Genomic DNA, 16,306 nt, shown 5'->3' on the forward strand with positions numbered 1-16,306 from the left:
CTTGGCCCTGATCCCCCGCCCGCTGGCCCCTCACCCTGGAAGGGCAGGCCCGGGGTCCGGCCCACGTCTTGGAGGAAGCGAACGAGGTGTGGCTGGAGGACTTCGGAGCAGCTGCGGTAGGCAGCCACGATGTACAGCAGCCTCCAGCCTCGCTGGCAGCTGTCCCTGCGAGGACACACATGGGGCTACGTTGCAGGTGGCCGCCGCACTTCGGTGCCACGCCAGGAGTCTCTCCCGCTCTCAGGCGGCTCATCTTCTGAGGAGGCTCCTCCTCCCTGCCCATTGAGAGCAGGGCCTGCGGGCCCAGAGCCATGCAGAAGCTGTGTTCTATTGAGAATCCAGGTGGGAGGTAGGGAAGGCAGAGGACGAGCCCCCCCCACCCCCGGCCAAAGACAAGCCTTCCCCGGGGGCATCTCTCTGGGTGACGGTCTCTGAAAGAGGGCCGGGGGACCCTGTGCAGAGCTGGTGGCGGGTAAGGCTGGGTGGGAGGGGCAGGAGGACGTGCTGAGTGGCTCTGAAATTCCTGGGGGATGCGAGCAAGTGGACAGGAGGGTGGTGGCACACGCTTTGGGTCCCCACTGTGTGCTGGTTGTATGCAGGACACAGAAGCTCACCTTTGTGCTGCCCTGGTGTGGGGGTTTCATTGTGGGGACCTCCGGCGTCTAGGGACAGAACTTGGGCTTCCTTTGGGAAACCACCCACCCCTCTCCAGTCCCTGTGGTTTGGAGATGGGTATCAGAGCCAGGACCGGCCAACTAGAACACTGCAGCCCCCGTCCACGGTGACTGGTTAAGGGATGGGTGTGGGAGCCAGATCTGGCCAATTAGAGTTCAGCCTCCCTCTGGCTATGGTGATTGGCTTGGGGACAGGCACATGACCTAGGTCTAGCCAATCAGAGCTCTGTATCGTCCAACCGTTGTGGTTGGCTCAGGGATGGGTATGGGACCAATAAGACCGGATTTGGGAATTTTTGCTGCAAATATTGGGTCAGTCTTGCTTTCCCTGGGATTGCTGAGCTGGAAAATGTTTCTCTCCAATCTGTGGGATATGTTGCTTGGGAATGATATCAACACAGAGGAAAGCAGGGCCAAGACATAGAGAAGGACTGCTTCCTGATGACACTTGGATCCAGCTGTGCCTGAAGCCCTATGTTAGACTTTTCAGTTACCTGAACCCTCTTTTGCTTAAACTAGATTTAATTGGGTTTCTGTCACTTGCAACCAAGAACCTGGACTCACACATTATCATCACATTTTCCAGATAAGGAAACTGAAGCTTAGAGACAAGAAAGGGCTTGTCCCAGACCAAGCATGCTCTGTCTATGAAGTGAGGGAGAGACAGGGGGAGAGACTCCAGAAGCTGACCTGGCCCCTCCTGAAGCATGGATGCACTGGGGGAGGGGAAGACACTCACGGCTTGGTGCTGGTGTTGTCTGTGATCTGCTTCACAACTTGGCAGTAACACTCGTCCCGCATGACCTCATGGTCCCTGCACAGCTGTAGGAGGGCGGGCCAGGTCACAGGTCACACGCCCAGCACATAGGAACAGGGTGGGCACTTGGAGATGGGCCTGGTGCCCCTTCCCCAGACCCCTCCCCACCAGTGGGATGCATTCCTCTTTGGGCCACATGAGAGCTTCCCACCCCAAAGTCCTGCTACTCTGGTTGATAAATGGGGAAACTGAGCCACTGGGCAGGCAGGGGAGCACCAGCAGTCGGCTGGACTGACCTTCAGGAGGGTGCAAAGCACATCCAGTTCACTCTGGCCCTTCAGCGAGGCATCCCCCATGAACCGCATCACAGCTGGAGGAAACACCTGTCCCACTTGGGCCACCAGACCCCCAGCTGCCTGCCCACCTTGGGGACCCTGGGGTTGGACGCCTCCCCGGGAGGCTGTGGCTAGAGGAGGAGGGGGAGGCTCCTCCTCTCTGCAGGGGCCCCACATCTGAGTTGAGAGAAGGGGTGGTGGGGAGCAGGGGTCACAGTGCGGGGTCCCACCTGGCCCAGAGCCCTGGCTGCAGTCCCACCCCCACACCTAGAAACATGTCTGTGGCCATCTTGTTGAGGCTGCTGTCGCTGAGCTCAATGAGGGAGTCCTGGAGCGGGGTCTGTGGGGAGAGGTGCTGGGTCACCAGGGGCCGGGGTCTTGATGGGAGGGGCTAGGTCGGGAGGGGGCGGGGTCTTAATGGGAAGGGCTGTCATGGGGGCGGGGTCTGTGATGGGAGGACTGGGTCAGGAGGGGGAGGAGGGGAGGGCCACGTGGCGCCTCCTCTTACAACAGGAGGGTCCACACCACCAAAAGGCAGCGGGGACGCCACTAGGGAAGACACCGCCCCTGGGAGGAACGCGGGCCCTCGGGGTGCTGAGTGCTTGGGTCCCACTGGGGACAAGGCTGTTTGGCCCACGGGCCTGGGAGGGGGCTCTTGTACCACCATTTTACAGAGGGTGCCTGGGGCTAGACACCTTGGTGAAGCAAAGCATGTCCTCCAAGGTTCTGGACTCCCGACCCTCCTTGGATTTCGGCCTGAGGCCGTCCCTGCAACAGGAAGCGGACACTACTGACCAGTCTTGCCTCCGAGCTTTGGCTACACCCCCTTCCCACCTGGAGTGTGTTTGACTCCGTGTCAGCCCACCGGGCAGCAAAGCTCCCGAAGTGGAGGCTGCAGGTGGGCCTCACCCCTCAAGGTTTCTCATCCCCGCCCAGAACTGGGGCCTCCTGCTTGGGCGGCTGCAAGAAGTCCCAGAGGGACCCTCCCCAGGGTGGGGATGCAGCGTGGGGCCACCACTCACTGGGGTCTCCTCTGAGGGTCTCGGAAATACTTCTGGGCAAACTCGAGCATTGTGTACGGTGGGAGAGCCAGGCCGTCCTCCCCACAGTCGGCGGAGCCAGCCCTAACTGGGGGACCCTGCAAGAGAGCCGGCCGCCGCACCCCACCCTGTCAGAGTGGGCCCAATGCCACCCCCGGCTGACTGTGCCCAGACCCTCTCCTGTGGGCCCACTGCCTCCCCAGTTGCCTGGTCCGGCTGACCCTTGCCCCTCACTGCTTTCTCTCTCCCCACCCTGGCAAGCTCTGTGCCACGGGACTGGACCTGCCCCACTCACCTGGCCCCACCCCGGCCCAGGTGGACTTCGCCTGCTGGCCGGCTCAGGCTGGTCCTGCCCCAGTGGCCTGGTCACAACTCTTCTGCTGACCCCCACCCACCCTACCCCACTGGCCACGCCTCCAGCCATCTCTGGTCACGTTGCGGGGGGGTCACATCCCAATAGATCATATGTCTGGCTAGCTCAACCAGGCTGCTGGGCCCCAGGATGGCCTGCTCTTGGCTGAGCCCCTCCCCTCAACCTCCACAGTCAGGCTGACCCCCTTGCTGTGTCCGCCCTTCGGCCCAGCCCCGGGCAGCTCTCACCTCCCTCCTGCGGCCCACCTCCCGGGCAGCGGCAGTGGAGGCCACGGCAGCGGCCACGGCGGCAGCGCGGCCCCGGCCCGGCTCTGCAGGCAGCTGCAGAAAGTCGGGGGCAGCCGCAGGCTGCACCAGCTCAGAAGGGAAGCGGCCCACACGCCCATGGATGGTCCCAAATCGCCAACCTAGGGGGCGGGAAGGGCTCTGAGCAGCGGGAGGGTCTCATCTGGGGAGCAGGGGGGCCCAGGGATACAGAACTCGTGCGGGAGGTATGTCACGGGGCCATTCACAGAGGAGGACGCAGGCTCTGGGAAGGGAAGGCACTCCCTCCGCAGGAGCTGCAGAGAGCAGAATGCAGCGCTTGTGGACCCTCGGGCCACATACATGGAAACGCTAATGTCCAGGAGACCCTTCAGCCAGATATGTGGGCAGAGGCCTGGGCTGCATGGCCGCCTTAGGAGCTGCAGCCAGGCCAGACCCTTTGGGACCCCAGAACCCAGAATCGTGCATCCGCTCTGTTTGGGGTTTCTAGGTCTGGCAGCTTTGGCAGCTGAAGGAGGGTCCCAGGGTACCTACCGAAGTCAGGACCTCGACGCCGCAGCTCCTCCAGGTACACGACCTTCTTGCCGACCACACAGCCAGCACTGTAGCCTGAGGGCCGGACCTACGTCAGCCGTGCCCACCCACCCCCGCCTCCCCCGCCGTGCCCACCCCTCCCCGTGGCGCTGACCCATTCGAGGTGGCTCCAGGGGCTGCAGGTGGATGATGTCACCCTTGTGGAAGGCCAGCAGCGCTGGGTCCTCAGGCAGGAAGTTCCTCACAGCAACCACGTAGTCCGAGTCCTGGGTCAGCCAGGGGCTGGGTGAGGGCTGCAGTCTCATCCCCCTCCTCCCGGAGGCCAGGGGCCACTCCCCTGCCCCTCACACAGGATGTCACCGCACTGGCCCAGGCCTCACCCCCTCCACCCCTCCTGAAGCCTCCCCACTGAGGCCAGGTGCCGGGCCTGGGGGATGCCTGGTCTGGAGGGAGCATGTGGGCGGATGCTCCCACTGCAGTCCTTGCAGGAGGATGAGCAATGCAGCTGCCATGGAGCCCAGAGGCATTAGTAAAGGACTTTGAAGGAGCGGGAAGAGGGGAACGGGTATTCCGGCTGGAAGGCACAGCCCGTGCAAGACCCTACGGACACAGTTGCTGACGCACACATGCGTCCATGCTTCCCAGGCACGAGCCCCGGTCTGGGCCCTCAGCCCTGCTGGGGGCACCTGTAGGAGGCCCCTGACCTTCTTCAGCTCCAGGATGAAGTCGTCCACCAGGGTCTTGACCTGGTGAGCTCGGGCTGAGAAGAGAATGACCTTCTCGCTGACCAAGTTGAACTCCAGCATGTTCTGGGAGGGGATGGTCACAAACAGGATATCTGCAAAGCTGGAGGATGGGAAGGTGGCATGAGGGTAGGAGCCCGCAGCTAGAGGGATGCCCTCCAACCCCCGTCCTGCTCCTTCTGCCCCTGCCGGCCTCCCCTCCCCTCCTGTCCGCAGCTCTACTGTGCTGCCCACACCCTGTGAATCCACAACCTTCCAGCCCTCCCCACATCGTGCCTTTTATTTTTTTGCCTCATGATCCCACCTCCCAGATTTTGCCCACACAAATCTATCTCTTTCACTCCTTGAGCAAACTCTCCAGCTCCTGAAGCAAGGAGCCTGCACCTAACCGGTGAGTGAGGCTCCCCTGTTCTCTGGTATAAAGGACAAGTGGGCTGCTAGGAGGGAGGAGTCCGAGGACTCAGGAAGGTCTCACGCCGATGCACCCTTTCCCTTCCAAGCTGCGTCTGCATCTGGCTGTTCACACGGTCGCCCCCGTTGCACAGCGAGCTCTGTGAGGGCCAGGCTGCGGCGTGGACGGAGATGGGGATGGGGCAGTGGCTCCCAGCTCCCCACTTCTTGGCTGTGGGACCCGAGACAAGCAACACCTCTCTATGAGCCTGTTTCCCTGATTGAAGGGCTTTGGCACAGAGCCATGCATATCGTAGGCACAGTCGCCCCTCGGTATCCGAGGGGGACTGGTTCCAGGGCCCTTCGAGGGCACCAAAACCCACGGATGCTCAAGTCTCTCCTATAAAATGGTCTGATATTTTCATATAACCTATGCACATCCCGTGTACTTTAAACCACCTCCAGATTACTTTTTTTTTCTTTTCAGATTACTCCCAACGCCTAATTCAATGTAAAGGCTGTGTAGATAGTCATAAAAGCAAAGTAGACGTTATGTGAATAATTGCTGGTGAGTGGCAAATTCAAGCTTTGCTTTTTTGGAACTTTCTGAAATTTCTTTTCTGAATATTTTCCATCCGCGGTTGGTTGAATCTGTGGATGTGAAGCCTGCGGACATGGAGGGCCAACCGTACTCAGTCACTGGCTGTGAAGCAAGCCGGTGAGGAAGCGCTGGTGCCAGCCCATGTCCAGCATCCGGCCAGCCCCATTCCCGCCCGCCTGCCAGTCACCTGTATGTGCGCAGGACCTGAAGCGGCCCACCGGCCTCGTGGCTGCCCTTGACCACGCGCAGGAGTTTGATGCCCGTGTGGGACACAGCTAGGATCTGCACGCCGGTGCCCACGCTGCCCTGAAGTGGGGACAAGTGGCACGTGAGGCTCTTCCGGCCTCATCCCTGGAGCCCCGGGGTGGGCAGGGGGCGGGCAGGGGGCTCGCACCGTGGCAGGGAAGAGGCGGGAGAAATAGACCTCCCAGCTGTCGCGTGCAATGCTGACCACGGCCCGCTTCACACTCTCTGTCACCAAGGGCCTTTGTGTGTCCAGCTGCTTCTGGGCTAAGGGACACAGGTCGGGTCAGGACTGACCCACATGGCATGGGGGGAGGCTGACCCTCAGCAAGGAGGTGTCAGTCTGTTGTGTTCCCAGTGTCCATTCTGGGAAACTGATGTCCACAGACAGACAGGGACAGCCGAGGCCACAGCCGGTCAGGCAGAGCCCAACCCAGACCTGCGGCCGGGCCGTGGGAGAGGCCAGGAGCAGAGCGGGGAGGGTTGGCGGGGCGGGGTCTAGCTGGCTGCCCCATCGACATCTTTCCCTCCCCCTGGCCCCCCACGGTACCAAACAGGGCTTTCATCTGGAGCCTCTCCTCCGCAGAGATGCGCAGGCAGGCCTCGGAGAGCGTGTCGTGCAGGATCTGTGGGACGAGTGTGACGCGGGCAGCCCGTGGGACTCCCCCGACCGGGAGCCCACGCTGGACTGTTTTAGGACGACTGGGAATGTGGCAGGGGTGCCTTTACGCAACAGTGGGGTCATCTGTGTAAATCAGGTCCCACTTCCGAGGACCCTCTCCCTTCTCCTCACCTCCACCCTCCCCAAGCCCTAGCTTCCTCATCTGTATGGTGGGGCTTGGGTTGGACCCCAGGCCCCGTGTAGCTCAGACCAGCTGTGAGTCTGGTTAGGTGGGACAGTGGGCTCTTCGACCCTGTCTACAGTGGGGGACTTGGCAGAACAGCTTCCCCTCCTCACTGTGGTCGAGGACCCCAAATCCAAGGAGGGGGATTTGCAGACGACTAGGCTACGCATCCCGTGCCCTGCCTAGTCCACGAGGCATTTAGGAAGGAGAGGCCCTCACCTGGCGGAACAGCAGGTCCAGCTGCACAGGGTGGCTGTAGCTGTCCTTGGGGTAGAACACCTGTGGGGGCGGGGTTTCCGTGAGGACCTTCTGGAGGCCCCTCCCCCGCTGCAGCCCCACTCGCTCGCACCAGCTGCGCTCTGACCCTGACCCTGGCTCAGCTCTGCCCTGACCCAGTCTCCAGCCCCTCTCGGGCCCCTCAGCCCCCATCCAGCCCCAGCCGGGCTCCGACACCTCTTTGCGCAGGAAGATCTGCCAGGGGGCATCCTGGTAGCCGTAGAAGTCGGGGCTGAGGAGGCGGTGCAGCCGCGTCTGCACGGGGTCCTCGGCCGGCTCCAGGGACCGTGAGGACAGCACTGCAGGGGCGGGAGCGGGCTGGGACAGACAGGCCTCCTGGCCCGTGGCGTAGACACACCTGATCACGCGGGCACACGTGCACATTCACACAGCCCAGCCCTCCTCCCCGCACACAGAGACCCGGCACCTGCAGGCCCAGCCAGGGGCCGGGGGGCCCGGGAGCAGGACAGACAGGCCGCTGCCTGGAGGCCAGGCCCCAGCAGGTGTGGGCGGAACAGACAGTTCAGAAAGGACAGAGCTCTCAGTGCCGGGAGCTGGGGTGGAAATAAAACCGGTGACTTAGGGAAGTCTGGGGGCTGGTCTGTGAGGGGCGTTCGGTCTGGGTGGTCGGGCAGACCTCTCTGAGGAGGTGACACTTGAGACCTGAATGATGAAGAGGTGCCGGGCATGCAAAGATCTTCCGGGAAGAGCATTCTAGGCAGAGGAAACAGCAAGGACAAGGGCCCTGAGTCAGGAGTGAGCTTGGTGTGTGCCAGAAACAGTGAGGAACGGAGTGTCTGAGGGGGGAGCGGGAGGAGGTGGGATTGGGGAGGTGGGCAGGTCATGCTGTGTCACGTAGGCCACAGTGAGGAGTCTGGAGTTTATCCCAGGAGCCACTGGAGCGTTGTTGGCAGGGCGTGACGCGAACCAACTGATCTCTGTTAAGATGGCTGTGGCTGCCATGAGGCAGGGGATGCAGAAGTTAGGGCTCCAGCTGTGATGCCAGGAGGCCTGGGTTTCTATCCCTGATCTGATACTTTGGAGTTGTGTGATCTTGGGCAAGTCACTTAACCTCTCTGTGCCTGTCTCCCCACCTGTAACATCTAGAGGCACAAATGGTACTGTGTTGAAGGGTCTTAGTGAAGATTTAGTGAAGTCAGAGTGGGCCTGGCCTGAAATCAGTGTTAAGTGCTGATGCAATTACACAGACATCCACACTGTAGGTCCACACGGGTCCAGGGACACGGACACACCTGCCACCGTCACACAGACCAAGTCTCACCTGTGTTCACACTTGGACACCTGCCCTCAGGCCCCTCCCTCCCTCCCTCCTGGCCCTCACCTGGAGTGGGCCCCACGGATGGCCTTGGTGTGCTGGTCACTGGCTTCACCAGGGCTACGGCCTCTCTGGGGACCTGTCCCTGCCCCAAAGACAGCGCTCAGGGGGGAGCAGCAAGGCCACAGCTTCTAGGGGCAGCTGGTTTCTGAGGCTCCCCCAGAGGCCCCACTTTGTCCTTTGTTCCACCTGGGCCCAGCCAGACCCTGCCCCTCACCTGGGCGCCAGGTGCCGCCGCTGCATGGCTCATCTGCCCCCTCAGGATCATCAGGGCCTCCTCGTGGGGGTCCGGCCGCTTCACGAACACCCTCCCGCCGTCCTTCCTGGTGGGTGGGACACTGAGTCTCCTCTTCCCAGCCACATAATCCTACAATAGGGAACTTTTTCCTCCACCCCCATCACTATAAACGAGGACCAAGAGAGGACCAGAGGCGGGTGTGGGGTCACACAGCACACCCTAGAGAGCGGTCCTGGCCTCCCTCTGCCCGGGTGGCTCATCTGGACCACCTGTGTGAACAGACTCACTCCCTAAAAGTTGCTGGGCGGGGGACGCTGCGAACCCAGCGGACGGGCACATGGGTGGCGGCCGCGCAGGCCCGTGGGGAGGCCGCCGTCTGGACGGCCCGAGGGCTGGGGAGGCCAGGCTGACCTGAAGGCCTCGGGCCGGCCTCCCCGGGGCGGCTGCTGGTGCTGCCTGACGATGTCCTTGATCTGCTGCGTGGGCTGCGGGAAGTGCTCCGAGTTGAGGGTCGAGGACCGGACCAGCTCTAGGCCGGGCGAAGCTGCGGCAGGGGCGTGGGGGCACAGGTGAGACTGCCCTCCCAGCCCTGCCCTGGGAAGTGGGAGGCCCCCCGGCCGGGAGAGGACACTTACTGGATTCTGGAGGCACCCGGCCCTGAGCTAGAATGGGGGCAGCAACGGGCTTGGTGGGGGGCCTCGGGGCCTTGACCAGAGGAGCGGGAGCCACAGGCTTTGGAGCGGAGCGCAAGAGCACGGGCTTGGCCGGGAGTCCAGTGCCTACGAACTTCGGCCGGGCCTCTGGCGCTAGGGGTTTCTGTGGAGAGCGGGATGTGGGGTGGACTTCCCGGGACACATCAGTCTGCTCTCAGGGACCCCACGTCTGCCCAAGAGGGGTTGAGGGGGGCTCCTGGCTCAGAGAGGCGCAGCGATGCCCCAGGGCACCACAGCACTCACCTGGGGAACCAGGCTCACCTCTGGGGGTGATGGCCTTGGGCTGGGACTCAGGGGTTGCTGCTGGAGCGCCATGGCCTGCAGGGTCATCTCCCGGGCCTGGGGAGAGTAGCGGTGGTGAGCGGGCAGGCCCAGGCTCCGCCCCCCGCAGCCCCCAACCCCGGCACTCACCAGCAGCACAGCCTGCTTGTGGATGAAGGCTTGCTGCAGGGCCAACGTGGAGGCGTCCAGGCCTGGAACTGGGGGGGCCGTGTCAGGGGACGTGGATCCAGAGGCTCGGGAGATGGGGGGGGATTCCCTACCATGCCTGCCCCTCCTCCGCCGGCTCAACCTCGCCCCACGGCCGAGGCTGCCTCTGTTCTAGGGCCAAAGCAGCCCTGAGAACCGAGGGGCTCCACCCTGCCCGACCCTGGAACCGACCGGGGGCAGGCACTGACTTAGCTTTGGCTTTGGCTCTGGAGGTCTCCGGGGGCTGCCTTTGCTGCCGCTACTGCCATCTCCACCAGGCTGGCCTCCCCCTTTCATGCGGTAGGCAATGGCTGTTGGCTTCTCCAGGTCCTGGGAGCAGGAGCAGGTGGCTCAAGTGACTGCCCCAGTGCCGTACTCCCCAGGTTCCAAGACAACAGGCACCTGACACCACCACTGCCTGCATCCCGGGGGCCTCCCACCGGCCAGCATCTGCTGTGTGCCCGGCCTCTGCCACACAGCACCCCGGTCAGGCCTCCAGCAACCTTGCGAGCCCCAAACCACCCCTTTCACGGGGGAGCAAACTGAGGCTCAAAGGGGCTGCGCCCTGCTCAGGGCTTCACGTTATGCCTTGGACGGGCTCCTGGGAGTTCCCAGAGTGAGCAAGGGTGCCCAGGGGCCGCTCCCAGGGTGTCCTGGACCCCCAGCTGTGGGTCCTTCCGAGCACCTCTAGCTGTTAGGACACCCTCATCCTTTGCCTGACCCCCAGCAGAGATCCAGAGGGGACACGCCACCCCATGACCCTGGCTGAGAGAGGCTCCTGTGTGCACACGCCGTGCTGTGGTCTGCAAATGCCCTGCTGCGTCCCTACCGCATCCCCGTAGGACAGCACGGGGTCGAAGAGGCTATCCAGGTAGCAGTCCAGTCCTCTGTGGGGCACAGCGGGCTCCCCAAGGCTGTCTGAGTCTGGCGGGGTTGGAGGACACAAAAGTCAAGTTCTTTTCTCCTGCTGATGACCACTCCCAGCTCCCAGGCTCCCTCCCCACCAGAGACAGCGGCCACTGCTGGTTGACCTTGGTGGGTCATTGTCCCTCTCTGGGCCTCAATCTCCCCATTTGTACCGTCCTCATTGTGGCTGCAGTACCCATCGGAGTTGGCCACGACGGGCACATGCCCCGGGGGCTGGGGCCTAGCGGGCGCATCCTCGTCCGAGTCCCAGCTGTTTCCAAACACCCTGTGGGGATGGAGAACACAGAGCAGCTGACCCCCCAGAGACCCAGAGCCCTCCCAGAACCCCCGTTCTCTCCTGCGCCCCGGAACTGGCTGACTCTCTCCCTTTAAAGGCAGGGCCCTTTGGCGAGCCCCACCTCCGTGAGGACCTCTAAGCTTAAGTTCAGAACGCAGTCCCCCACCGCCAGCATCCGGGAGGGGGAGCCTTGTGCCAGGAGAGGCCATCTCTACCTGGGACCTCCCCTGCCAGCCGTGGGCCCCTCTGCACCCACGATGAAGTAGGCTTTCCGTCGCGGGAACTCCCTGAGTAGCTCGAGGTCCGACACCAGATCTAGCACGTAGTCGTGGCCGGCCAGCTCTGCCCACTGGACCCCCTTCTTCATAGCCACCGTCCAGCCCCGCCAGCCGTCGGCCAGCCCCCTGGAGACAGCACGCGAAGGGCTGGGAGTAAGGAACAGAGCCAAGAGGTACCAGCAGGGGAGACCCTGGGATGGGAGCCAGACATCACTCATGCCGGAGTGGACCCTCCGGGGCTGGGGGCCTGGCCTCTCGCCCCTCCCTTCCTCCTTCCAAGGTGCACAGGGGTGCACTGGGTGGGGCATTCCAGGAGCCCACCTGTGCCTCAGAATGTCTCCAGCCACCTCTTCCCCCGTACTCCAGGAGTGCACTGGGCAGGAGAACTGGTCACCTGGGCGGCAGCAGGTGCAGGGCTCAGCCCGGAGCATCTGCGGGCCAGTCCTGCCACTCCCGCGCTCTCGTCCTGGACCCTGAATTTGCATCTCACGGCCCTGGCTCCCCTCCCCGCTTCCAGGTCCAGCCCCCGTGTGCCCACACACACTGACCTCTCTCCAGGGCTACATCCCGCAGGCCCCTCCCCAGCGCCTCCTAACCCCAGGCTACTGGCGCCTGCTGACTCCGGCTGCCCCGCCATGGGGCAGGGGCGGGGGGTGCGGGGAGCAGCACCATGCAGGGAGAGGGCAGCTCACCGTTGAAGCAGCCCACGTCCAGCGCCATTCCGGCCTTCTCCTGGGTTGCTGTCCACTCGAGCTGGGTCGGAGGGAAGGTGCGGGCAGCGCCAGAACCCTGCTGTTGGGCCTGGCCCATGGCCTGCATGAGGCGATGTTGACACACAGCCTGGAAGCCATTCCGCCCATAGTCAGACACAAACCTGGTGGGTAGGAGTTGGTGCGAGGATGAGGAGGGACCCGAGGCTGCCCGGGAGTGGGGGAAGACCCCGAGGCTGGCCGGAGTGGGGGAAGACCCCGAGGCTGGCCGGAGTGGGGGAAGACCCCGAGGCTAGTCAGAGGGCCCAGGCCGGCCCAGAGCTCTGAAAGTGGTCTACAAATGATCTCGGGCAGCCCAGAGTTCCTGGGCTAAGTGGAAAGTGTCCAGGCCAGAGGTCCAAGGACGGCCAAAGAGGTTCCAGGTTGGCCCACCTAAGCTTGTTGGAGCAAAATGTCACTGCCAGGATAGGGTCTGCGGGGGGTGTGGGCAAAGACCTGGCCTCTGGGGACTCTCTCCGTTCCCTCACCAGGCCACCCCGGGCAGTCATCGGCCCTCTCTGAGCCTGCTTCCAAGTTCACAGAGACGGCCGTGAGGGTTCAACCTGACCCAGGACCAGCCAGCCTGATCCCTATCAGTGGCGGGCACTCCTCGTGCCGGGCTCCCTGCCCACTCCCCACCGCTGGCAGCCTGGCCAGGAGCACCAGAGGAGCAGGCAGACAGCAGCTACCGGAGGGAAGCTAGAGCCGTGCCCACGGGAAGCCCAGCAGGCAGGTAGTGGCCCTGCCCCCGGCACAGATTTCCAGAGCCGGCCAAGGGAGCTGCCCCTACTGCACAAGGCTCCGGGGAGCTCTGCACGCTCTGTAGTTCACAGCTACCCTGTGAGGTGGGTCCTGTTACCATCCCCAATTTCCAGGTAAGGAATGAGGCTCAGAGACGGGCAGTGACTTGGCCCCAGTCACACAGCAAGTAAGTGTCAGAACTAGGATGCTGCCCAGGGCCTGCTTGCAAATCATTCTTATCACCCAGCACGGTGACATCAATATCACCATCATTTTATCAAGACCAGGATGCTGACAACGGCTACATGCACACAGCACTTACCGTGAGCCTGTCTCTGTTCTAAGCATTTCACACGTGTTTGCACATTTAATCCTCACACAGTCTACTACGTAGGTACTCTTATCAGCCCCGTTTTATAGGAGAGGAAACAGGCTCAGAGAGATTAAGTAACTTGCCCAAGGTCACACAGGTCATACGAGGCTGAGCTGGGATTTGAACACAGACTGTCAGAGTCTACGCTCCTAACCATACCGCTACACCCCGCCCCCCACGATGTGAGAGGTCAGCGCCTCTCTTCCAAATTCCCCGCAACCTGGGCTGGCTACCTCCGAGTCCCAGAAGCCCTGTATCCCGCCTCACCCGACTCCTGCCCTCCGCAGTGAAGCCCCAGGCCAGCCCCCAAGCCTGAGCTTCCAAGGACCGAGCCTCCCTCCTGGCCCAGCCTGACCTGGCATCCGCCCTGGGCCCCCCAGCTCCACTCACTTGAGCAGGTACTTGTCGAGGCGCGGGGAAGGCGCAAAGCCGCCGAGGCAGGCGGCCAGCAGGAGCCAGCCCCGCTCAGCGTTGTGGGCACTGGGGTTGCGCCACACCTGGTTGGCCAGCTGCGCCAGGATCTCATCCCGCAGCTCGGGCACCGCCAGCCCTTTCTGCACGATGTAGTTCCCGAAGACGTGGTCCCGGGCTCCGTGCAGCTGGGGGTCACCCATGAAACGCAGGATCTGGCCACAAACAGACTCTCCTGGGCCTCTCGGAGGGCTGTTCCCACCAGGTCCCCACCCCCACCCCACATCCCTCTCGTGTCCTTCCCATGTCCCCCTGCCCATATGAAAGTCCCCCATGTTACGGTGTAATAGCCATAGCCTGGGCCAGGTGACCAAGCCTTTGGGAAAAATCAAGGTTCTCCTGCTCACAAACCTTCTACAGCCCCAGCCCCTCCCCGCACGCCCGGCCTCCAGGAGGCCCCTCACCTCCTGCACCACCCACGCCCCAGAAGGTACTTTCTAACATGCATATCCGACCCCATCCCTCCCAGGCTCATGGCTTGGGCTACTAGAAGGTCCAGGAGGGCAGGGCGAGGGGCCTCGCCATCTGGACTCGGGGGCAGAGGCTATGAATTCGAAGGTGGTCTAGGCAGACCCGTACCAGCTTGAAGATGCCCACGGCCTCTGCATGATACTCCGCTGGCAGCCGTGTGAGAGGCGTCCTCAGGGGCGCTGTCAGCATCCCGAAGGCAGGTTCCTGGGGGCACAGGGCGGGCACGTGGGCACAGAGCTGGGACAGACGACGCGTCTGGATCCACTGCTCTGGGCCAGGTCGGGGCACAGCAGCCTGGGAAACACAGGTCCCAGTGTGCAGACGGGTAACCGGCTGGCAGAGGGGCAGACACCAGCGTATCGGTGACAGAGCCCCTGTGAGGCCCCCTCGGAGGGCAGGGAATGAGGAGCAGGGATGATGTGCTGTGGATCCACCGCTCGTTAAATTTCTGAAACATTTCCAAACAGCCACGTCCCGAGCCCCCGAGGGCCCTCCACTGCTATCCAGGGCCCCTGGAGACCCCGGACTCCTCACGACCCAGACCCAGCAACTGAAAGGCTCATACCTGATCCCACAGGGTGTGGCCAGGAGCCAGCCCCAGGCTGAGGACAGTGTCAGTTCTAACTGGGCCTCTGCCAGCCCTCACCTTGAAGTGGCACCGGACAAACTTGGCCATGGGGTAGTTGTTGATATCCAGGGGCAGCGTGACCCGGGGCTCAGCCTGAAGCCGGGGAGTCCGCACGGGGGCCACCCGGGGCACCTGGCCCATCCTGAGGCCTGTGGACAGAGGAGGCCATGAGGGGCCTGGTCCCCTCGCGCACCCGCTCCCACCACACCGCCTGGCGCTGATGTACCCGCCACTGCTCGCAAGAGCCCAGCCAGCTCCACCGGGACCTCCAGGTGCCCCACGGCCACCACCTGCCGCTTGCTCAGCTCCTGGGGGGACGGCACAGGGTGAGGAAACAGGCCTGCTGCTCCCCCACCTGCCGGCCTCCCTTCCTGTCCCCTGCGGCCACCCGGACCCCCGCACCCACCTCCTGCCCCCGTAGCCACGCCTCCGCTACCCAGAGCCTCCGCTCCGCCCTTGGCTGCAGGAGAGCAGATGGTCAGGGCGGGCAGCGGCGGGCAGAGGCGATGGCCCCAGGCCCACCTCACAGACGAGGGGGCAGAGGCGCGGCCAGAGAAACGTGGTGTGGGAAAAGACAGCGAGAGACACACAGGCAGAAGGCACAGAGTGACACTTTGGGGAAGGAGAGACGCACAGGACTTCTGGGAAGTAGCGGAGAGACGTGTGACGGGGCCCCTCCCCGGTGCCCACAGAACCTCCAGTAAAGGCGCAGCTCCTCGGGGCTTTGGGGTTATGTCTGTCTGTCTGGCGGTGGGTTATACAACAATAAGCTGAGACTGGCATGAAGGCAAGAGCAACACCAGAGCCAGTGCTGTTCAGGTCACCAAATTCTAATCATGCCCGGTTACTGGGGCCCCTGCTGTGAGCCCTGCACTAGCCACACCCTTCCCATGCAGCCTCTCATTCAACTCCCTGCACATCCCCAAGGGGTGGGTGGGGATTTCTCAGCTACAGAGGGCCCAACGGGGATTCGAACCCAAGCCCGCCCAGACCAGCAGTCTCTGCCTGGGGGCCAAGTGCTTCCTCCCTGTTCCTGCTGCCCCCGCCGGAGCCCGACGGGGCAGGCCCAGCTCTGGGAGGAGGGCAAGGGGCAGGCCTGCAGCACCTTGAGGTGACGCCGGTGGCTTGTGCACGTGTGCACCAGGGCCCGGAACTTCACCAGACGCCTCCTCATCTGCTGATACCGCTGCCTGGGTGTGGGGAGGAAAGGAGGGTCTGAGTAGGGGGGTTTCAGGGCAGGGGTCATGAGTGACCAAGAGACAGAGACGCCCACACCTGCCTTGCTTGGGTATCAGTGCCCACACTTCACTCCGGGGCCCTCTGCACAAAGGGAAACAATCTCGGAGAGGGGCAGTGACTTGGCCAAGGTCACACGATAACCTGAGTGGCAAGACCTGGATTAAACCGTCTGGACTATGTACCTCCAATCAGGTTGTAGTCCCAGGGTATGGGACATGCTGGGGCAGGGGGACCCTCTTGGCTGGAGGGATTCCCACCCACCAGTCACAAGGACCAGGGGGTGGGAGGGAAGGACATCCAAAAGCAGAGACACAGAGAGTCTG

At 63.1% G+C, this 16,306-nt stretch overlaps 1 protein-coding gene across 1 annotated transcript in view; it reads right to left on the bottom strand.

Moving 5' to 3' along the window:
• MYO15A (myosin XVA) overlaps positions 1-16,306 on the bottom strand; it is a gene marked incomplete at its 5' end in the record, with an annotated part of 50,842 nt that overhangs the window by 13,494 nt on the left and 21,042 nt on the right. Inside the window, 33 exons of the mRNA XM_081218628.1 lie at positions 35-165; positions 1,414-1,496; positions 1,728-1,801; positions 2,034-2,106; positions 2,462-2,534; positions 2,789-2,904; positions 3,407-3,585; positions 3,977-4,051; positions 4,131-4,242; positions 4,681-4,822; positions 5,898-6,016; positions 6,105-6,220; positions 6,504-6,579; positions 7,018-7,077; positions 7,252-7,373; positions 8,417-8,489; positions 8,628-8,733; positions 9,060-9,192; positions 9,284-9,464; positions 9,623-9,700; positions 9,773-9,840; positions 10,039-10,159; positions 10,659-10,753; positions 10,861-11,021; positions 11,249-11,437; positions 11,633-11,705; positions 12,004-12,185; positions 13,565-13,800; positions 14,225-14,320; positions 14,763-14,893; positions 14,971-15,052; positions 15,151-15,204; positions 15,850-15,934. Coding sequence (XP_081074754.1) covers positions 35-165; positions 1,414-1,496; positions 1,728-1,801; positions 2,034-2,106; positions 2,462-2,534; positions 2,789-2,904; positions 3,407-3,585; positions 3,977-4,051; positions 4,131-4,242; positions 4,681-4,822; positions 5,898-6,016; positions 6,105-6,220; positions 6,504-6,579; positions 7,018-7,077; positions 7,252-7,373; positions 8,417-8,489; positions 8,628-8,733; positions 9,060-9,192; positions 9,284-9,464; positions 9,623-9,700; positions 9,773-9,840; positions 10,039-10,159; positions 10,659-10,753; positions 10,861-11,021; positions 11,249-11,437; positions 11,633-11,705; positions 12,004-12,185; positions 13,565-13,800; positions 14,225-14,320; positions 14,763-14,893; positions 14,971-15,052; positions 15,151-15,204; positions 15,850-15,934 — 3,695 coding nt within the window. The remainder of the gene's footprint in view (positions 1-34; positions 166-1,413; positions 1,497-1,727; positions 1,802-2,033; positions 2,107-2,461; positions 2,535-2,788; positions 2,905-3,406; positions 3,586-3,976; positions 4,052-4,130; positions 4,243-4,680; positions 4,823-5,897; positions 6,017-6,104; positions 6,221-6,503; positions 6,580-7,017; positions 7,078-7,251; positions 7,374-8,416; positions 8,490-8,627; positions 8,734-9,059; positions 9,193-9,283; positions 9,465-9,622; positions 9,701-9,772; positions 9,841-10,038; positions 10,160-10,658; positions 10,754-10,860; positions 11,022-11,248; positions 11,438-11,632; positions 11,706-12,003; positions 12,186-13,564; positions 13,801-14,224; positions 14,321-14,762; positions 14,894-14,970; positions 15,053-15,150; positions 15,205-15,849; positions 15,935-16,306) is intronic.

This window comes from Mesoplodon bidens (assembly GCF_964165515.1).
Source record: "Mesoplodon bidens genome assembly, chromosome: 19".
NCBI lineage: Eukaryota > Metazoa > Chordata > Mammalia > Artiodactyla > Ziphiidae > Mesoplodon > Mesoplodon bidens.